Genomic DNA, 13243 nt, shown 5'->3' with positions numbered 1-13243 from the left:
GGATGCTGCTGGAGAAACAAGAAGGCAGCAGGAATATAACTTTATACTCAGGGATCCCCACTTCCCGCCTCACAGGGGTACCCCAGCAAACCTGGCCAGTCCAAGGCCAGCCCAGCCCACATACCTCCACACTCCAGACGCAGGAGGAGTGATACAGAGCCGAGTACACCTTGCCCACTTTCTTGGGGTCCCTCACATCCCAAACATAAATGCTGTGGTCGTTGTATACACAAGACAGCCACTGATTCGTAGGATCAAAGGTCAAGGCAATGGTGTCTGGATACTTGGCACTGGCCACTCCAGAGAAGAGGCGACTGTGGGGAAGACGACAGGGCAAAAAGTGAACGGAGAGCTGATGAAATGAAGGACTGAAAAGAATGAAAACAGAAACCAAACCACAAAGGAAGAAGCGGAGCGAGCATGGGGAACCCTCGCCAGACCTGCAGGGGGTAGCTGCTGTGTCTGACAGCTGTCAGCAGGAGCTGACCCAGCACCGGCTGTCGGACCATCAAGTTCTCATGAGGAACACAACCAACGTCACGGTACGCCACAGTCAGACAAGGGAACTCTGTGGCCGTGACAGAGGGAAACGAAAACAAGACCCCTCTATAACCATGTCTGAGAGCACAGACGCACAGGTGAACACACAGCACTGTGCCAACTACAAACATGACCAAACGTTTCCAGTCCCATCTGTGGTGACTGACCACTGTTTCTTTACCAATTACAGCATTAGCCCCATACCTTCCCTTCCACCGTGTGGATAAAAATTATGAAGATGTCCCACTGGGTAACTACCCCTACTTCCTGACAGCATCTAACCGGAGCAAAACTTCAATCCCTTGAACCATTCCTAAAATTATCCACTACAAGCCCAAATCTTACAACAGGCCCTGCCTACCCCCCCACTGAGACACTCCCTGCTTTCCCGTGGTGTGCGGTCTCCTTGGTGGCAACCAGTACTGATGAACCCAAATCTGTAGGTCTACAGAGGTGTCTCCTGGCGATCCCTGGGGCAGACACACTCTTCACTTTGTTCCCTGAGGCACAGCCAGGGAAGGCTGGGTGCAGAGGGAGGCTCTGGGTGGAGGCAGGGGGCCCACAGAGCTCACCTGGCCTCAGTGACGCTGGCAATGTCTGTCCCCAGGGCGTGGGGACGGGGCAGCGTGCTGAGGAAGTGCAGGTTACAGGGGTTGAAGAGGCGCACGGTGCCATCGGCACAGCCACAGAAGATGTAGTCTTGGCTCACGGAGATGCAGTGAGCCACGGTGGTCTGCAGGCAGAGGGGCTTGGGTCAGCAAGGGTCCCCTTGGCAGGCGACTGTTGGGGACAACAGTCGCCTGCCAAGAGGAGAGATCAGCCAAGGCGGATGCGAGGGGAAAGCTGCCCAGCTGCTCTGGCCTGAGCCCCTCAGCTGTCATCTGGAGATGCCCCTCCCTCCAGCAGCAGGTGGCCAGAGGGCCCACAGCCGCGTGCAGCTGGGGGTTGGGAGCCGGGGACCCTTCTAAGGCACAAGAGGTTTTGACCAAGAGGACAAAGTAGGAAAAGCCCAGCAGAGGGAAAGAAAGAGCATGGGAAAGATAGGAGGATCTAGGCACCACTCACTGTGAAGCTGTCTGTATTCTGAGTACAAGAGGGAAGCAGGGGAAAGAAAGGTGGAAAGAGAAAGCAGAGAGGAGGGAGTTATACAGATCTCCATGGGCTGGAACGAGGCCAAGCTGTGGCTCCCCCAGGCTCCTCTCTCCTGCACGCATGAGGGCCTAGCCCCTGCTACAGAGCCAGAGGCAGCAGATCTCCCCTGAGCTGACACATGGGCAGCCAGCCCCTACCCATGGGGACAGAGGTGCTTACTCTCAGCTCCACCCACTTATCCAGAAGCCTCCTGTCACTGAACTCGCACAGCAGGCCCGAGGACGTGATGCAGAAGGTGCTGTCGGCCTTCTTCCCTCGGCCACAGGCCACGTCAGTGAACAAGTTGTTGCGCAGCTCTCCCAGCAGCCCCGAGCGGCCCAGCAGAGGCACGGTGGCATTCACCTGTGGAGATGCACCGCTCTTGTCGCCCATTCCCACCCCTCCCCGTCCTGGAGCCTGCCCCCACAAACGAGGCCCTATGGGGAGGGAGGAGAAGCAGCAAGCACCACCCCCCCCCCCCCCCCCTCTCTGAGGCTCCTCCTCGGCCCAGAGAGCATCTGGCTCACCCAGAACTTCTGTATGGCTGCTGAGTGAACAGAGGGGGGCCCAAGTGCAACGGGGTCTTCTGGGGAAGGCTGAGCAGGCTCTGGCCCCGGGGCCACTTCCAGCCACAGCAGCTCACCTTTGAGGTCTTACTGTCATCGAGGTACCAGAATTTGATGTGCCGATTGCCTGCAGTGACGAAGTAGCTGCAATCTTCAGAGAAGGACACCGCCGTCACCCGACTGGACACCTTATTGGAGGCCACCACAATGTTTTTCTGGAGGGAAAGCCAAAGGAAGAATCAAAATTCTATCCCTTGGGGCTAAGAAGAAAGGCTCAGAGGATGGAGGAGGGGTTGGATAGGATTTGTACTCTAACAAATGCTCCTTTCCAAGATTTTTTGGTCAGAAAAAGAAGGGAGAGAGAAGAATTTCTTTCTAGAGGAGTTGAAGAGGTTCATTTCCTCTGGAGGCCCTCAAAGGCATAAAGCTAGCCCCCTTCTACCAACACATGTGGCTACACAGTTGCTTTTTTTCTGCTTCAGGCTATCTTCTAGAAAGAGACTGAGATCAGCAGAGTGGAGGGAAGGGGCTCAGATCAGCAGTCTCCCGGCTCCCCAACTGGCCCGTGAACCCCCATGAGGCTATCAGGCCAGCCCACCCAGTCCACTCACCTTCCAGGCCCAGACGTTGACGATCATGTCATGCTGGTAACCCACGGAGACAATGTACTTGGCGCTTGGGGAGAAGGCCACGCAGGCCACACCGTACTTATGCTCCTGCAGCTCTGCCACCTGGCTATGCTCAGCCACGTCCCAAACACGCACGGCAGGCATGTGCCCACTCTGCAGGGAAGCAAGAACTGAAAGTGTGGGCAGAGGCATACAGCCTCCCCGAGCCTTCCAGAGTGGGGGCCCTTACCTCCCCAGCTACTACATACAATCTCTCTAATGACCCTTGGCCAAGAGTCAGGAGCAGAGTGCTATACAGGGCAAAGGTTAAAAACAAAAACAAAAACAAATGATAAATATCTCAGGACAACAATGATTATCCGGGAGAAAATGGCCCCAGATTTTGTTCAGTATGTCTGTGTCACTCCTTGAGTGAGTCTGATGGGCCTCCAGGGTTGAGAACCACGACCACTGAGGCCTATTTCTGCCCCTCCGCCTCCATCAGCCTGAGAAGACAGAGGCGTTCCTCATGTGCCCAGCAGGGGGCCTCCGGGGACCAGGAACATTTTAAGGCAGTGGTTTTTGAAAGCCTGCCTCCCAACCAGCAGAATGAGCATGTGGGAACTTTTAAGAAATGCCAATTTCAGGGTCCCATCTCACACCTACTGAATCAGAAACCCTGCGGGCGGGCCTGGCAATGTGCACTTCACCGAGCAACCCAGGTGATTCTGGTGCTCACGGAAGCTTAAGAACCACTATTTTCAGGTAGAGCAAAAACTAGGATTTAGCCTCTGTTCAGGGAACCAAAGTGGCAGCAGCCCTAAGTAGGCCTAAGATTGTAACCCTCTGCTGAGGCCAGGCCTCCCACCCTCCTCAGAGGACTGCAGCCCCCTTTCCTCACTCACCTCTCCAGTGACCAAGTACTTGCCATCAGGGGAAAAGGCGAGGGCCGTGATGGTTTTCCTGCAGGACGAGGCAGGCTCAGAGGGGCACTGACAGCCTGGCCTAAGCCCAGCTCCCTCAGAGTCCCCTCAAAAGGCAAGATCAGCAGACACCAACCTGTATGTGGCCCAACCAGGCCCCAGTCTGCAGAGCCACAAAACCCCCAGACAGTGCCTTTCTCCCAGCTCCCCGGAAAAGGAGGTGCTCCCTCAGGGCCCAGACCCATTTACCTGGAACTGTTGAGGATGTGGTGCTGTTTGTGTTTCCGGGGATTGAACAGCACGACCACACACCTGGGGAGATGAGCGAGACAACAGACTTAGCACCAGACCACAGCTCCCCCACAAGCACCCAGGCCACCTGGGAATTCTGGTCACTCAGCACAGGGAGCTGCACAGAGCAAGTTCAGAGGGGCTCTGCTTGCCACCGAGGGCAACTGACTGCTTTCTGGCAACCTACTCTTCTTGCTTCCCTTCCCCACCCAGCAGGGCCTATCTCTGCATCCCCTTGAGGGCGAAGGCTCCCTGGAAGCCTATCCCACCAGGTCCCTAAGCACCAGCACCATCTCCGGTCATACCTACAAAGGGCAGCGAGGACTCAGGCCTCCCCGGAGCCCTTGCACAGAGCCCAGGAAGGGGTGCAGGAGGGAAGCGTCCATGTGATTTGAGCAAAGCAGGCCACAGATGTACAGCTAGTTCACAGGTTGGAGCCACGTGTCTGACAAGCATTTGTGCTCTAAGGAGGAGTGAGGCCTTTCATGTGTGTGCCCACGTGTGTATCTGGCAGGAGCCGACCCCACACCCTCTATGTGTCAGATGAGGAAGGGGGTGGGAGGCAGGAGGCCTGAATTGCAGGGAGGCTCAGTAAGACTAGGAGGATGGGCAGAGAGAGCCCAAGAGGGCCTGGGGAGGCCTGTTCAGTGCCTTGGAACTCCTGGGTCCCACCCTGAGAGTCCCTGGCCCCAGAGAGCCCGAAAAGGGCCCTCCGGACTGCCAGAAGACAGTCAGAGACTCCGCCTGCCTGCCTGCTGTGCAGAGAAGGGTGGAAGGACCCTCTCCAACCAGGCAGTGAAGTGGACAGGATCAGGTTCAGACTGACTTTCCAGAGGCAGTTCCAGTGAGGAGGCCAGGTGGCAGGAGTCAAGGCAGGAAGCCCAAAGCTGTAGCCAGGCAGTGTTCTCCCTTAGTCTCCGTGGCTGTCAGTAGGCCTGGGCCCGTGGCCCCTTCTGCCTCACTTCATTAGGACTGACAGCAGCAAGGGTGGGACCTGCTACGCCAGGTCAGGGGATGGGGACAGAATGAGCGGAGGTGATATCCCCCAGACCAGCTTTGTTTAATGGGAAACCCACTGCCTGCTAGAAGCTTGAAGCAAAGGCAAGTACAGCTGCTGGTGAGCGCTTAGCATATTAGGCTCCACAAACCATTTCAATATGCACATTCCGCGGGTAATCTCTGGGGACCCAGGAGTCTCTGAGGTACACTAGGTATGCCCGGAACTGCCAGGCTGGGCAACAAACAGCCTGGAAATTCCTGAGTCGCATCTCCTCCTCTAACCCCTCCCCAAATCCGTCCTCAGTTTCCTTTCTCCTTCTCTCTCCATCTGCTCATCTTTCCTTGTTCCCCTTTCTCATTTCCGTTCTCTCCTGACACCAGCTTCTAGTTTCCTGCTTCCCTTACACATATGACAAAAGTCAGATGGCCTTGGAAACCCTGTGCCCCATCACTCTCCCTCCCCGTTCCCACGCACACACACACACACCCATGCACACTTGCCCAGCTTCTGTTAGGGGCAGTCCAGGATACAGGGAGCCTAATTCCACCAGATAGACTCATAGAACCTTAAATTTAGCTGGAAGGAAGGATGGAAGGAATTAAATGCACTGTGCTAGGTGACTTTAAAATCACCTAGTCCAACCCTCCAGAATTTTGAGATGAGGAAGCCTAGGCTCAGAAAGGTCCCAGAAAGAGCAGAGCCTTCCTGGACCTCCCAGGCCTCCTGACTTCCAGTGGGGTTTACGTCAAACACACATGCATGTCTGATCTGATCGCAACACTCCCACAGGATCAGCCCTGGGGAGCTTCCAAAACCAAACTTCAAGTACCCATGAAGGCCTGGGTGGTATGACCCCTGCCCACCCTCCAGCTTCACCCTGATCCATGCTCCAACCACATTCTTTCACTCTCTTTAACCTGCCATGCTCCTTTGCAGGAACTGTTTCCCTTATCTAGAACATTCTTCTTTCCCTTTTCCAACTAGTTAATCTTTAGTCCCCTTTCAGATCTCAGGTCAAATGGCCTCAGTATATGCTTTCATAGCAAGCACAGCATATCAATCTTTTGTAACATTTATCACAGCTGTAATTTTACATTTATTTTTGATGTGCCTTTCTAGAGAACAGGAACGGGGTCTGGTTCTGCTGACTGCTTTGTCTCCTGTGCCTAGCAGAGGCTGGCCCACTGCAGTTGTTCAAGAACGATTTGAATGGGAGAGTGCCTCCCCTGGTCCACTAGCTTGGTCCTGTGGGGCATCAGTAGGCCCAGCTCTCCCTAGTCTATGCCCCACCAGTCTTCTATGGAAGGAGGGACTGAGGACATCTGGATCCTCAGAGGCAGTGTTGGGGCCATAGGGATGCTGTGGGCTTTGGAGACAGAGACCAGGGTTTGAGCCTTGTTCTGCCATGGACAGCTCTGTGACCCTGGGTAGGGCACAAGCATGTTGACTTACCTATAATAAAGGACAGACACTCAGATCTAGCTCCTAGGACTTCTGTAAAGATTAAATGATTTTTTCTGACACATAGTAGGAGCCAAACAAATAGCAAATCTTAATATTACTACTCCTTAAGCATGGAAAGGAAGCTGCAAGGGGGCTCCTGGCAGTGGGGAACAAGGTGCTAAGGGACTGTGTCAGGTTTTTCCCCTGGAAGAATGGAGGAAAGTCCTGTTAGGACCTCAGTAATGGTAAAAACTTCAAAGGAGGCTTTATTTTTTGTTCTGGGGAGGCAGCCAGGAAAGGAGAGCTATATTAAGCTTGGGGAAAGAAAATATCTGCATCTTCATTCACTGAAGGGATGACAAGCTTTGAAGGGAGCAAGGAAGGGATGGGGGAATGCGGAGTGAGAAACCACCTCAAGTGTCTAGGACAGTAGCACAGGGGCACGGAAGGAAAACTGAAGTGCCATCTCCTGGCTAAGGCAGAAAGCACCCCACAAGAGTTTCAGTGAACTCGAAACATGAAGGCTTCCAGTTCCTTCAATAACCGGTCCTCTGCTCTTCACACAGTGGGGCTCAGTAATAAGAGTTACCATTTGTCAAGCACTTTCTAGGTAGCAGGCACTCTGCCAAGCAGCCTAGATGTCTGGTTTTAGCTAATCCTTTCAGCACCTTGTGACCCTTTAGTACAATTATCCCCACTTTACAGAAGGAGACCCGAGATCAGAGCAGTGAGGTAACTGGCTCAAGGCCACTCAGATAAAGCCAAAGAGAGTTGGGATTCCAGAAGCGGTGCTCTAAGGGATGCGGAGTGGAGTGAGTTGAGGAAACAAGAGAAGAGTGAAGTTGGAGATGAGAGACGTGAAACACAACTGACCTAACGTGCAGGGTGCTTGGCCGGGAGCCCAGGAGAAGAGGGAAAGATGACTGGGGCACTTTGAGGGGAAAAGGATTTGGGCTACAGGATTTCTGGAAATCAGAACAAGGCAGATGAAAACTAGAGCAGTTACAGTTCCAAGTTCATAGTTTTAGATATTTAGATTTTAATACTTTTTTCAGTGTGTGAAAAAGTGCGCACACACACCCCAGTCTGCCACCCTGTTTTCTAACTGATGTTTTCTAACTTTCTTGTTATCTGGGCCGATCTGCTGAGGAGGCCCGTCTCTGCAGGCTCATCTCTCTAGCAGTGACTTCCAGGGTGAGTGGTTACAGGTTACCTGGCTTTCTGATCAGCTACACAAAAACCATGGCAAAGGGCTTCGGCTGAAAGCCGCTCTGACTCAAGCTGACCCCACACATATTCCAGCCGGCCACATTCCAAATCCAGGAAAAGTAGGTGATGAGGGTTCTACGATACGCTTTTGAGTTTTCCTTTAAGCCCATCATCCCAAAGCAGCCTCGTGACTTTCGAAGGGCAATGCATCAGACTGCTTAAAACACTCAGTCTTGCTGGAGCACAGCATCTTGTTTCCTCCTCCTGGTAAGTACAGTTCCATGGTGGGAGGAGGAAGGAGAGCAGTGTGTGTGTGTAAAACTACAGTACAGAGAGGGAGAGGACTAGCTGTGAGGCAATCCTTCCCCTCTCCAACACCCCTCCCCACATACACACACCCCCAGCGTAGCCTGGAAAATTCTCAGGTGCGGCATGGAGGAGTTACGCAAAGGAGAGAAACGTGCAAGGGAGGGAAACACACAGACACAGACCTCTAAGCTGAAATTTTTACTTTTAATTATTCAGATATGGAAACCTCCCAACACAGAGGAAAAGGAGGAAAGAGACCAACCCCTGGTCACAGCTCCACTTGTGGGGACAATAATACAGATGCCGAAGTGAGGGCAGAACTTGGCACAGACATCCAAGGTTCCCCTGTGCCCCGCTGGCTGGGGTCCTCCCAAGAGAACAGAGCTCAGCGACACTGATGTGGGAGCCACGTCAGTCTTCTCTGACCTTGAGCAAGCTCCCCAGTCTACCGGGGAGCAGAGGGCAGGGTGCAGTCTGCATCAGTCTTTGGCCCTCCGCCTTGGCCGCCCAGGCCCTTGACGTTGCCCAGGACAACAAGCAGTCATCTGCACATGTGCCCTTGCAGTACTGCTGGCTGCAAGCCATGACAAGGGCTAGGCTGGCCCAACCGGCTGAGTCCCGTAATTCAGAACCCCAGGGTGCGGGTGCAGGGAGACAGTGAGTTCTCAGTCCCCCGGGGCCTCAGCCTGGGAGTCACGGGGTGGAACGCCAGTACCAGGTGCTGGGCCCACTGCCCAGGAGCTCCTCTGAACCAGGAAGGGCCAGGCCCTCAACACACCCCTTCCCCAGACAGGTCCAGGCCTGCTGCCATCACCAAGAGCCTGGCATTCTCACAGGATCTGCCTCCTACCACTCTCCATCCTCCAGAAGGCAGGAACAAAAGAAGCGTGGGAAGAGCAATGAATACAGCAGCACATACAGGGAGCAGGACACAGAAGGTTCAAGCGGAGACCCTGTGCCTTGGACGTTCTTCTTTCAGACCAGGTAAAAACAGAAAGTGACTCACACAGGGACAAGAGGTCCTTCAAGCCTTGCTCAAATGTCACTCTCTAGCACGATTTAACATCACAACCCCATACCCTACCCCCATTCCCTATTCCCTTTCACTGTTTATTGCTTATACTTTCTCCAAAGCACACATCTTATGTTCTATAGAATTCACTTTTGGACAGGGAGGAGATCTGTCTTCACCACTAAATTGCCAGCTCTGTGCAGGTGGTATTTTTATCTGTTTTGTTTACATCCTCAGGGCCTAGAAGACAGGCACTCAATAAATATTTGTGAATGAGTGAATAAATTATTAAGTCACTAGCCACCAGATCTCAAAGCCAAGGAACCTCCCAATCAGCAGAACTGAGAACTACTAGGGCCCTACCTAGGGCAGGTGCGTGGTTCTCCCCTACCTTAGGCTTTTAGGACTCACGGGCACCTGAGGGCAGTGTGACGATGGAAGGAACGAGAAAGCTGGGGCCAAGCAGACCTGTGTGCTAGCGCACTGTGTGATCCTGGGCACCTTCCTTAACTCCTCTGAATCTCAGTTTCGTCATCTGTAGAACAGGAAGAACAGTATCTACCTCACAGAACTGCTGTGGGGGCTGAAGGAGACAGTGTGCGGAGTAGGCAGCATGGTGCTCCTGGCCAACTTCTTGAAGGGCACTCTGCTCCACCACCAACAAGGAAAGCGAGATCCAGGGGGTCAGCAGTTACAACAGGAGCCCCGACTGTGGCATCCCATACATGACTTGTTGGACACCAATGACTCATTAGGATCCTCACCCAGGTGTGGAATTATAAACCACCCCTCCGGATTCACTCCCAAAAGGGAAATCATATAGCTTTAATTGTTCTAAGAGAGAACGAGTCTAGGATATTTCCTAAGGCATCCTCGGTTGCAGTCCTCTTTAAATGCCCGCAATCCAGGACCTTCCAAACAAGTAATCCTCTTAGGCCAGGTCACAGGACCCACAGGCATCTCTGTTTCTGGGGCATTTTATGAGTCCCTCCTCAAAAACACGAGAGAAGACAGAGAATAACACGGGTACCAGTGGGGAGCTAGCGGTGCACTTCTCTCTGCCCAGACAACTCTACACACATTCCCTTCTGGGACAAGACGTGAATCTCTGTGCACTGTAAGACTTACAAGCCCCATCAAAATGCAATGCCTGGGCCCCTGTCCTCCCACTCATTATGCTCTAGTCACCACGACGACCGTTTAGCACCCCAAACAAGTGAACCCAATCCTCCCCTCTCTGGCACCTTTGCACTTGAAGCTTCTTCCACCTGGACCACTTTGGAGTCAGATCCTCAAGAGTTCGTTCCTCTTGGTCATTCAGACATCAGCTGAATGTGACCTCCCCCTGCGTCTTAACCACCCAATCCTAAAGTAGCCCCCGCCCCGGCTCCAACCCCACCACACGCCCCACCAGCTATTCACTTACTCTCCTTTCCATTACTTGGTTTTACTTTCTTCAGAACACTTACCATCTCTGATACTATCTTGCTCATTTATGGGCTGGCATGCTGATTGTCTGCTTGCCCTTCTTGAACGTAAACCCCACCAAAAACGGTCACCCTTCCTGTCCTGCTCACTGCTATATACCTTCTGCCTAGAACAGTGCCTGGTCCAGGGCAGGTTTTCAACAAATACCTGCTGAACAAATGAATGAAGGCATCTATGACCAAACCATCTGAGGAAGAACTAAGGGGGCTCGGTTTCAGGTGTGAAACCTGCAGAGCAACCAGAAGACAGGCTCTGAGGGGACCGACGCTTGCGAGGACCCCTGCACATGACTCCCATCCACCAGGGCACAAAGCCCAGGCATCTTCTCCCAGGCCCACCCAGTGTCCACAGTCCCACATGCCCCCTGGCAAACCAGCACATGGGGCTTGCCCACAGACAGTAAAGAGCTAATTCTGTGCTCCCTTAGCTCAGCTGTCACTAGAACATAGTTCAGGTTGAGAGACTGTGGTTTCACACCTTGTCCAGTGCTTTTGGAGCTGGGCGACCTCAGCATAACTTCCATTATGGGCTGAGTAAATGGGAGGGCCTTCTCAGGAAATCTGGGTCTGCCTTCCTCCTCCCTAGTTACAGCAACCAAGAGGTCTCCTCGGGGCTGCTGGATAGGGCACCTCCCACTCCAGTAGCTGCTTTGCCCAGAGCATTCACCTAGGCCAGGCCCCACACTTCAGCACTGGGGATCAAGAGAGATTCACTCTCAGAACTAACTGGCCCCACCACGGCAATGGGGACAGTGCTGGGCTCTACAGCACCTGAGCCCCCTACCAAGCCAACTAGGGAAGGGGCCCAAGTCAATTATGGATGTTCAACTAAACTGAGTCCCTTGAAGAGGCTATCTGGGGACCACCTAGCCTCCTGGAGCAGGGGGGCTCAAAGTGTGACAGGTGAGGGGTAGGCTTTTCTGTGGACAGAACAGCAAAGGGGGAACTCTGGAGCCACTAAAACTGAGGGGTCTCTACCCAGAGACTTCACCCACCTCTTCTTGACACAATCCCCCTCTACCCCACCCTCTTGGAGCTGTTTCATTTCCTTTCAGAAAACTTTGTTTTGGTTTGATATTTGCTTCTAGGCCTCCGGGAGACTTTTCTGAGCTTTGTTTTTCTTGTTTCTAGGATACCTGAGCCGCTCCTAGAGCAACAAGCACAGTAGGAACTAGAGAGTGGGGGTGGGGTTAGGATCACCAGATAGGGAAAGAAGAAGAGGAGGAGGGAGGGAAAGAGCCTCACATAGACTTTGGTGGCCCCCAGACACTCCAGAGGCACAACAGGGGCCTCTAGCACAGAGCAAAACGAAAATACTTGAAAAAAGGGGCCATTTGCAAAGAGAGAACCTGAAGTCCTAGGAAATCAAAAGGTCAGGGAGTAGATCATGTCACCGCCTAGGACTCCGCCCAAGCCAAGCACACTGAGGAAACCTACCAGATATCACAGAAGGGAAGCTTCCATACCCCATCTGGAAGGCTAATGACTCCCAGACACATGTGCCAGGCTGGGCCCTGCCCACACACCAAAGCACACATCCTTGAAGCACCAGGCCTGGGGTCAGGGGCGTGGGGGGAAGAGGTGGGGAGCATGGCTCTACAATCCCTAGGGCAGGCACACTAGGCTCAGCACATACCAAGCAGCAGCCCAGACCTTTCCTGTCCATCTCACATCCATCCCCAGCCCCACCTCCAACAAGAAGGAACCTGGCTTTCCCAGGCAGAGGCAGGCACGAGAGGAATTCCCCTGAGGCCGCCCGCACAGGGTATCCAGCAACAGAGGTCATTCATCAACTTGGCTTCTGGAGAGGGAGAAGGCGGCCGCCAGCTCAGCTTCTGCAGAGTAAAGCTGGTGCAGCTCTTCCAGCACCCCCACCACAGACACCAGATGCCAAAGGGCCGCTCAGGAAAGGCACAGGCCCCAGAACCCAGGGGCAGAAGTTTCCCTGGCATAGACTGAGATGCCCATAAATTGGGCTCTTCTCATTTGTATGCCAGATAGACAGCGACACGAGAAGCAGCTTTTAAAAATCAGCAGAAAGTCAGGTCTCCCCCCACTCCACACCATTTTAAGATTAAGAGCTTTGCAGTCAGACTACTTGGGTTAAAATTCCAATACAGACACTTACTAGCTGTGTGACCTGGAACAATCTGCTTAACCTCTCTTTTTTTTAGTTTCCTTCTCTAAATGGGATAATAATAGTACCAACCTCACAGGGTTGCTCTTTGCAAAGTGCTTAGCAAAGGGCCTGGCACAGAATAAGTTGTTGACAAAGGCAGATTTTTGATAGGATGATCAAACTGAGAAAATCATAGACTGGTAAAAAAAACTCCAAGAGTTGCTGTGGAACTCACACTGGGAAAGTGGGCACTCCCGAGCTGACGGTGGGGAAGAAAGGTGGAGGGGTGGCGGCCTTCCCATTCCTGTGTTCCCATGCCCAGCAGCAAAGTACAGAGGTTGACAGAATCAGGAGCAGCAAGGGCACCAAGCCTCCCAAAGAAACACTTTTGTAAAAGCCTAAAGAAGCTATGGCTGGGGGTTTCTCATCTGCAGGAGCAGAGGAGTGAAAAGGCAGCAAGGGACAGAGGAACACCAGCCCCAGATCCCTACTTTTCTTCCATGACACTGACATCTCTCCAAGTGACAAGAGTAGGCAAATGTTCAGAGCGGTATTTTTTTTTCTTTTTTTTTTTTTTAGATTTTTTTTTTTTTTTTGAGAGAGAG

At 53.0% G+C, this 13243-nt stretch overlaps 1 protein-coding gene across 3 annotated transcripts in view; it reads right to left on the bottom strand.

Annotated features, from left to right (window-relative positions):
• Positions 1–13243, bottom strand: part of MAPKBP1 (mitogen-activated protein kinase binding protein 1) — a 51788-nt gene that overhangs the window by 12679 nt on the left and 25866 nt on the right. For all 3 annotated transcript variants that reach the window (XM_025883989.1, XM_025883991.1, XM_025883990.1), the window contains 7 exons: positions 4018–4080; positions 3751–3808; positions 2849–3019; positions 2315–2452; positions 1852–2034; positions 1113–1273; positions 125–314 (listed from right to left, as the gene is read on the bottom strand). In XM_025883989.1, the coding sequence (XP_025739774.1) occupies positions 125–314; positions 1113–1273; positions 1852–2034; positions 2315–2452; positions 2849–3019; positions 3751–3808; positions 4018–4080 (964 nt within the window). The remainder of the gene's footprint in view (positions 1–124; positions 315–1112; positions 1274–1851; positions 2035–2314; positions 2453–2848; positions 3020–3750; positions 3809–4017; positions 4081–13243) is intronic.

The sequence above is a fragment of the Callorhinus ursinus genome, unplaced genomic scaffold (assembly GCF_003265705.2).
Source record: "Callorhinus ursinus isolate GAN/ISIS: 27379988/994484 unplaced genomic scaffold, GSC_fseal_2.0 scaffold25, whole genome shotgun sequence".
NCBI lineage: Eukaryota > Metazoa > Chordata > Mammalia > Carnivora > Otariidae > Callorhinus > Callorhinus ursinus.
This window is presented reverse-complemented; position numbering and strand designations above follow the sequence as displayed.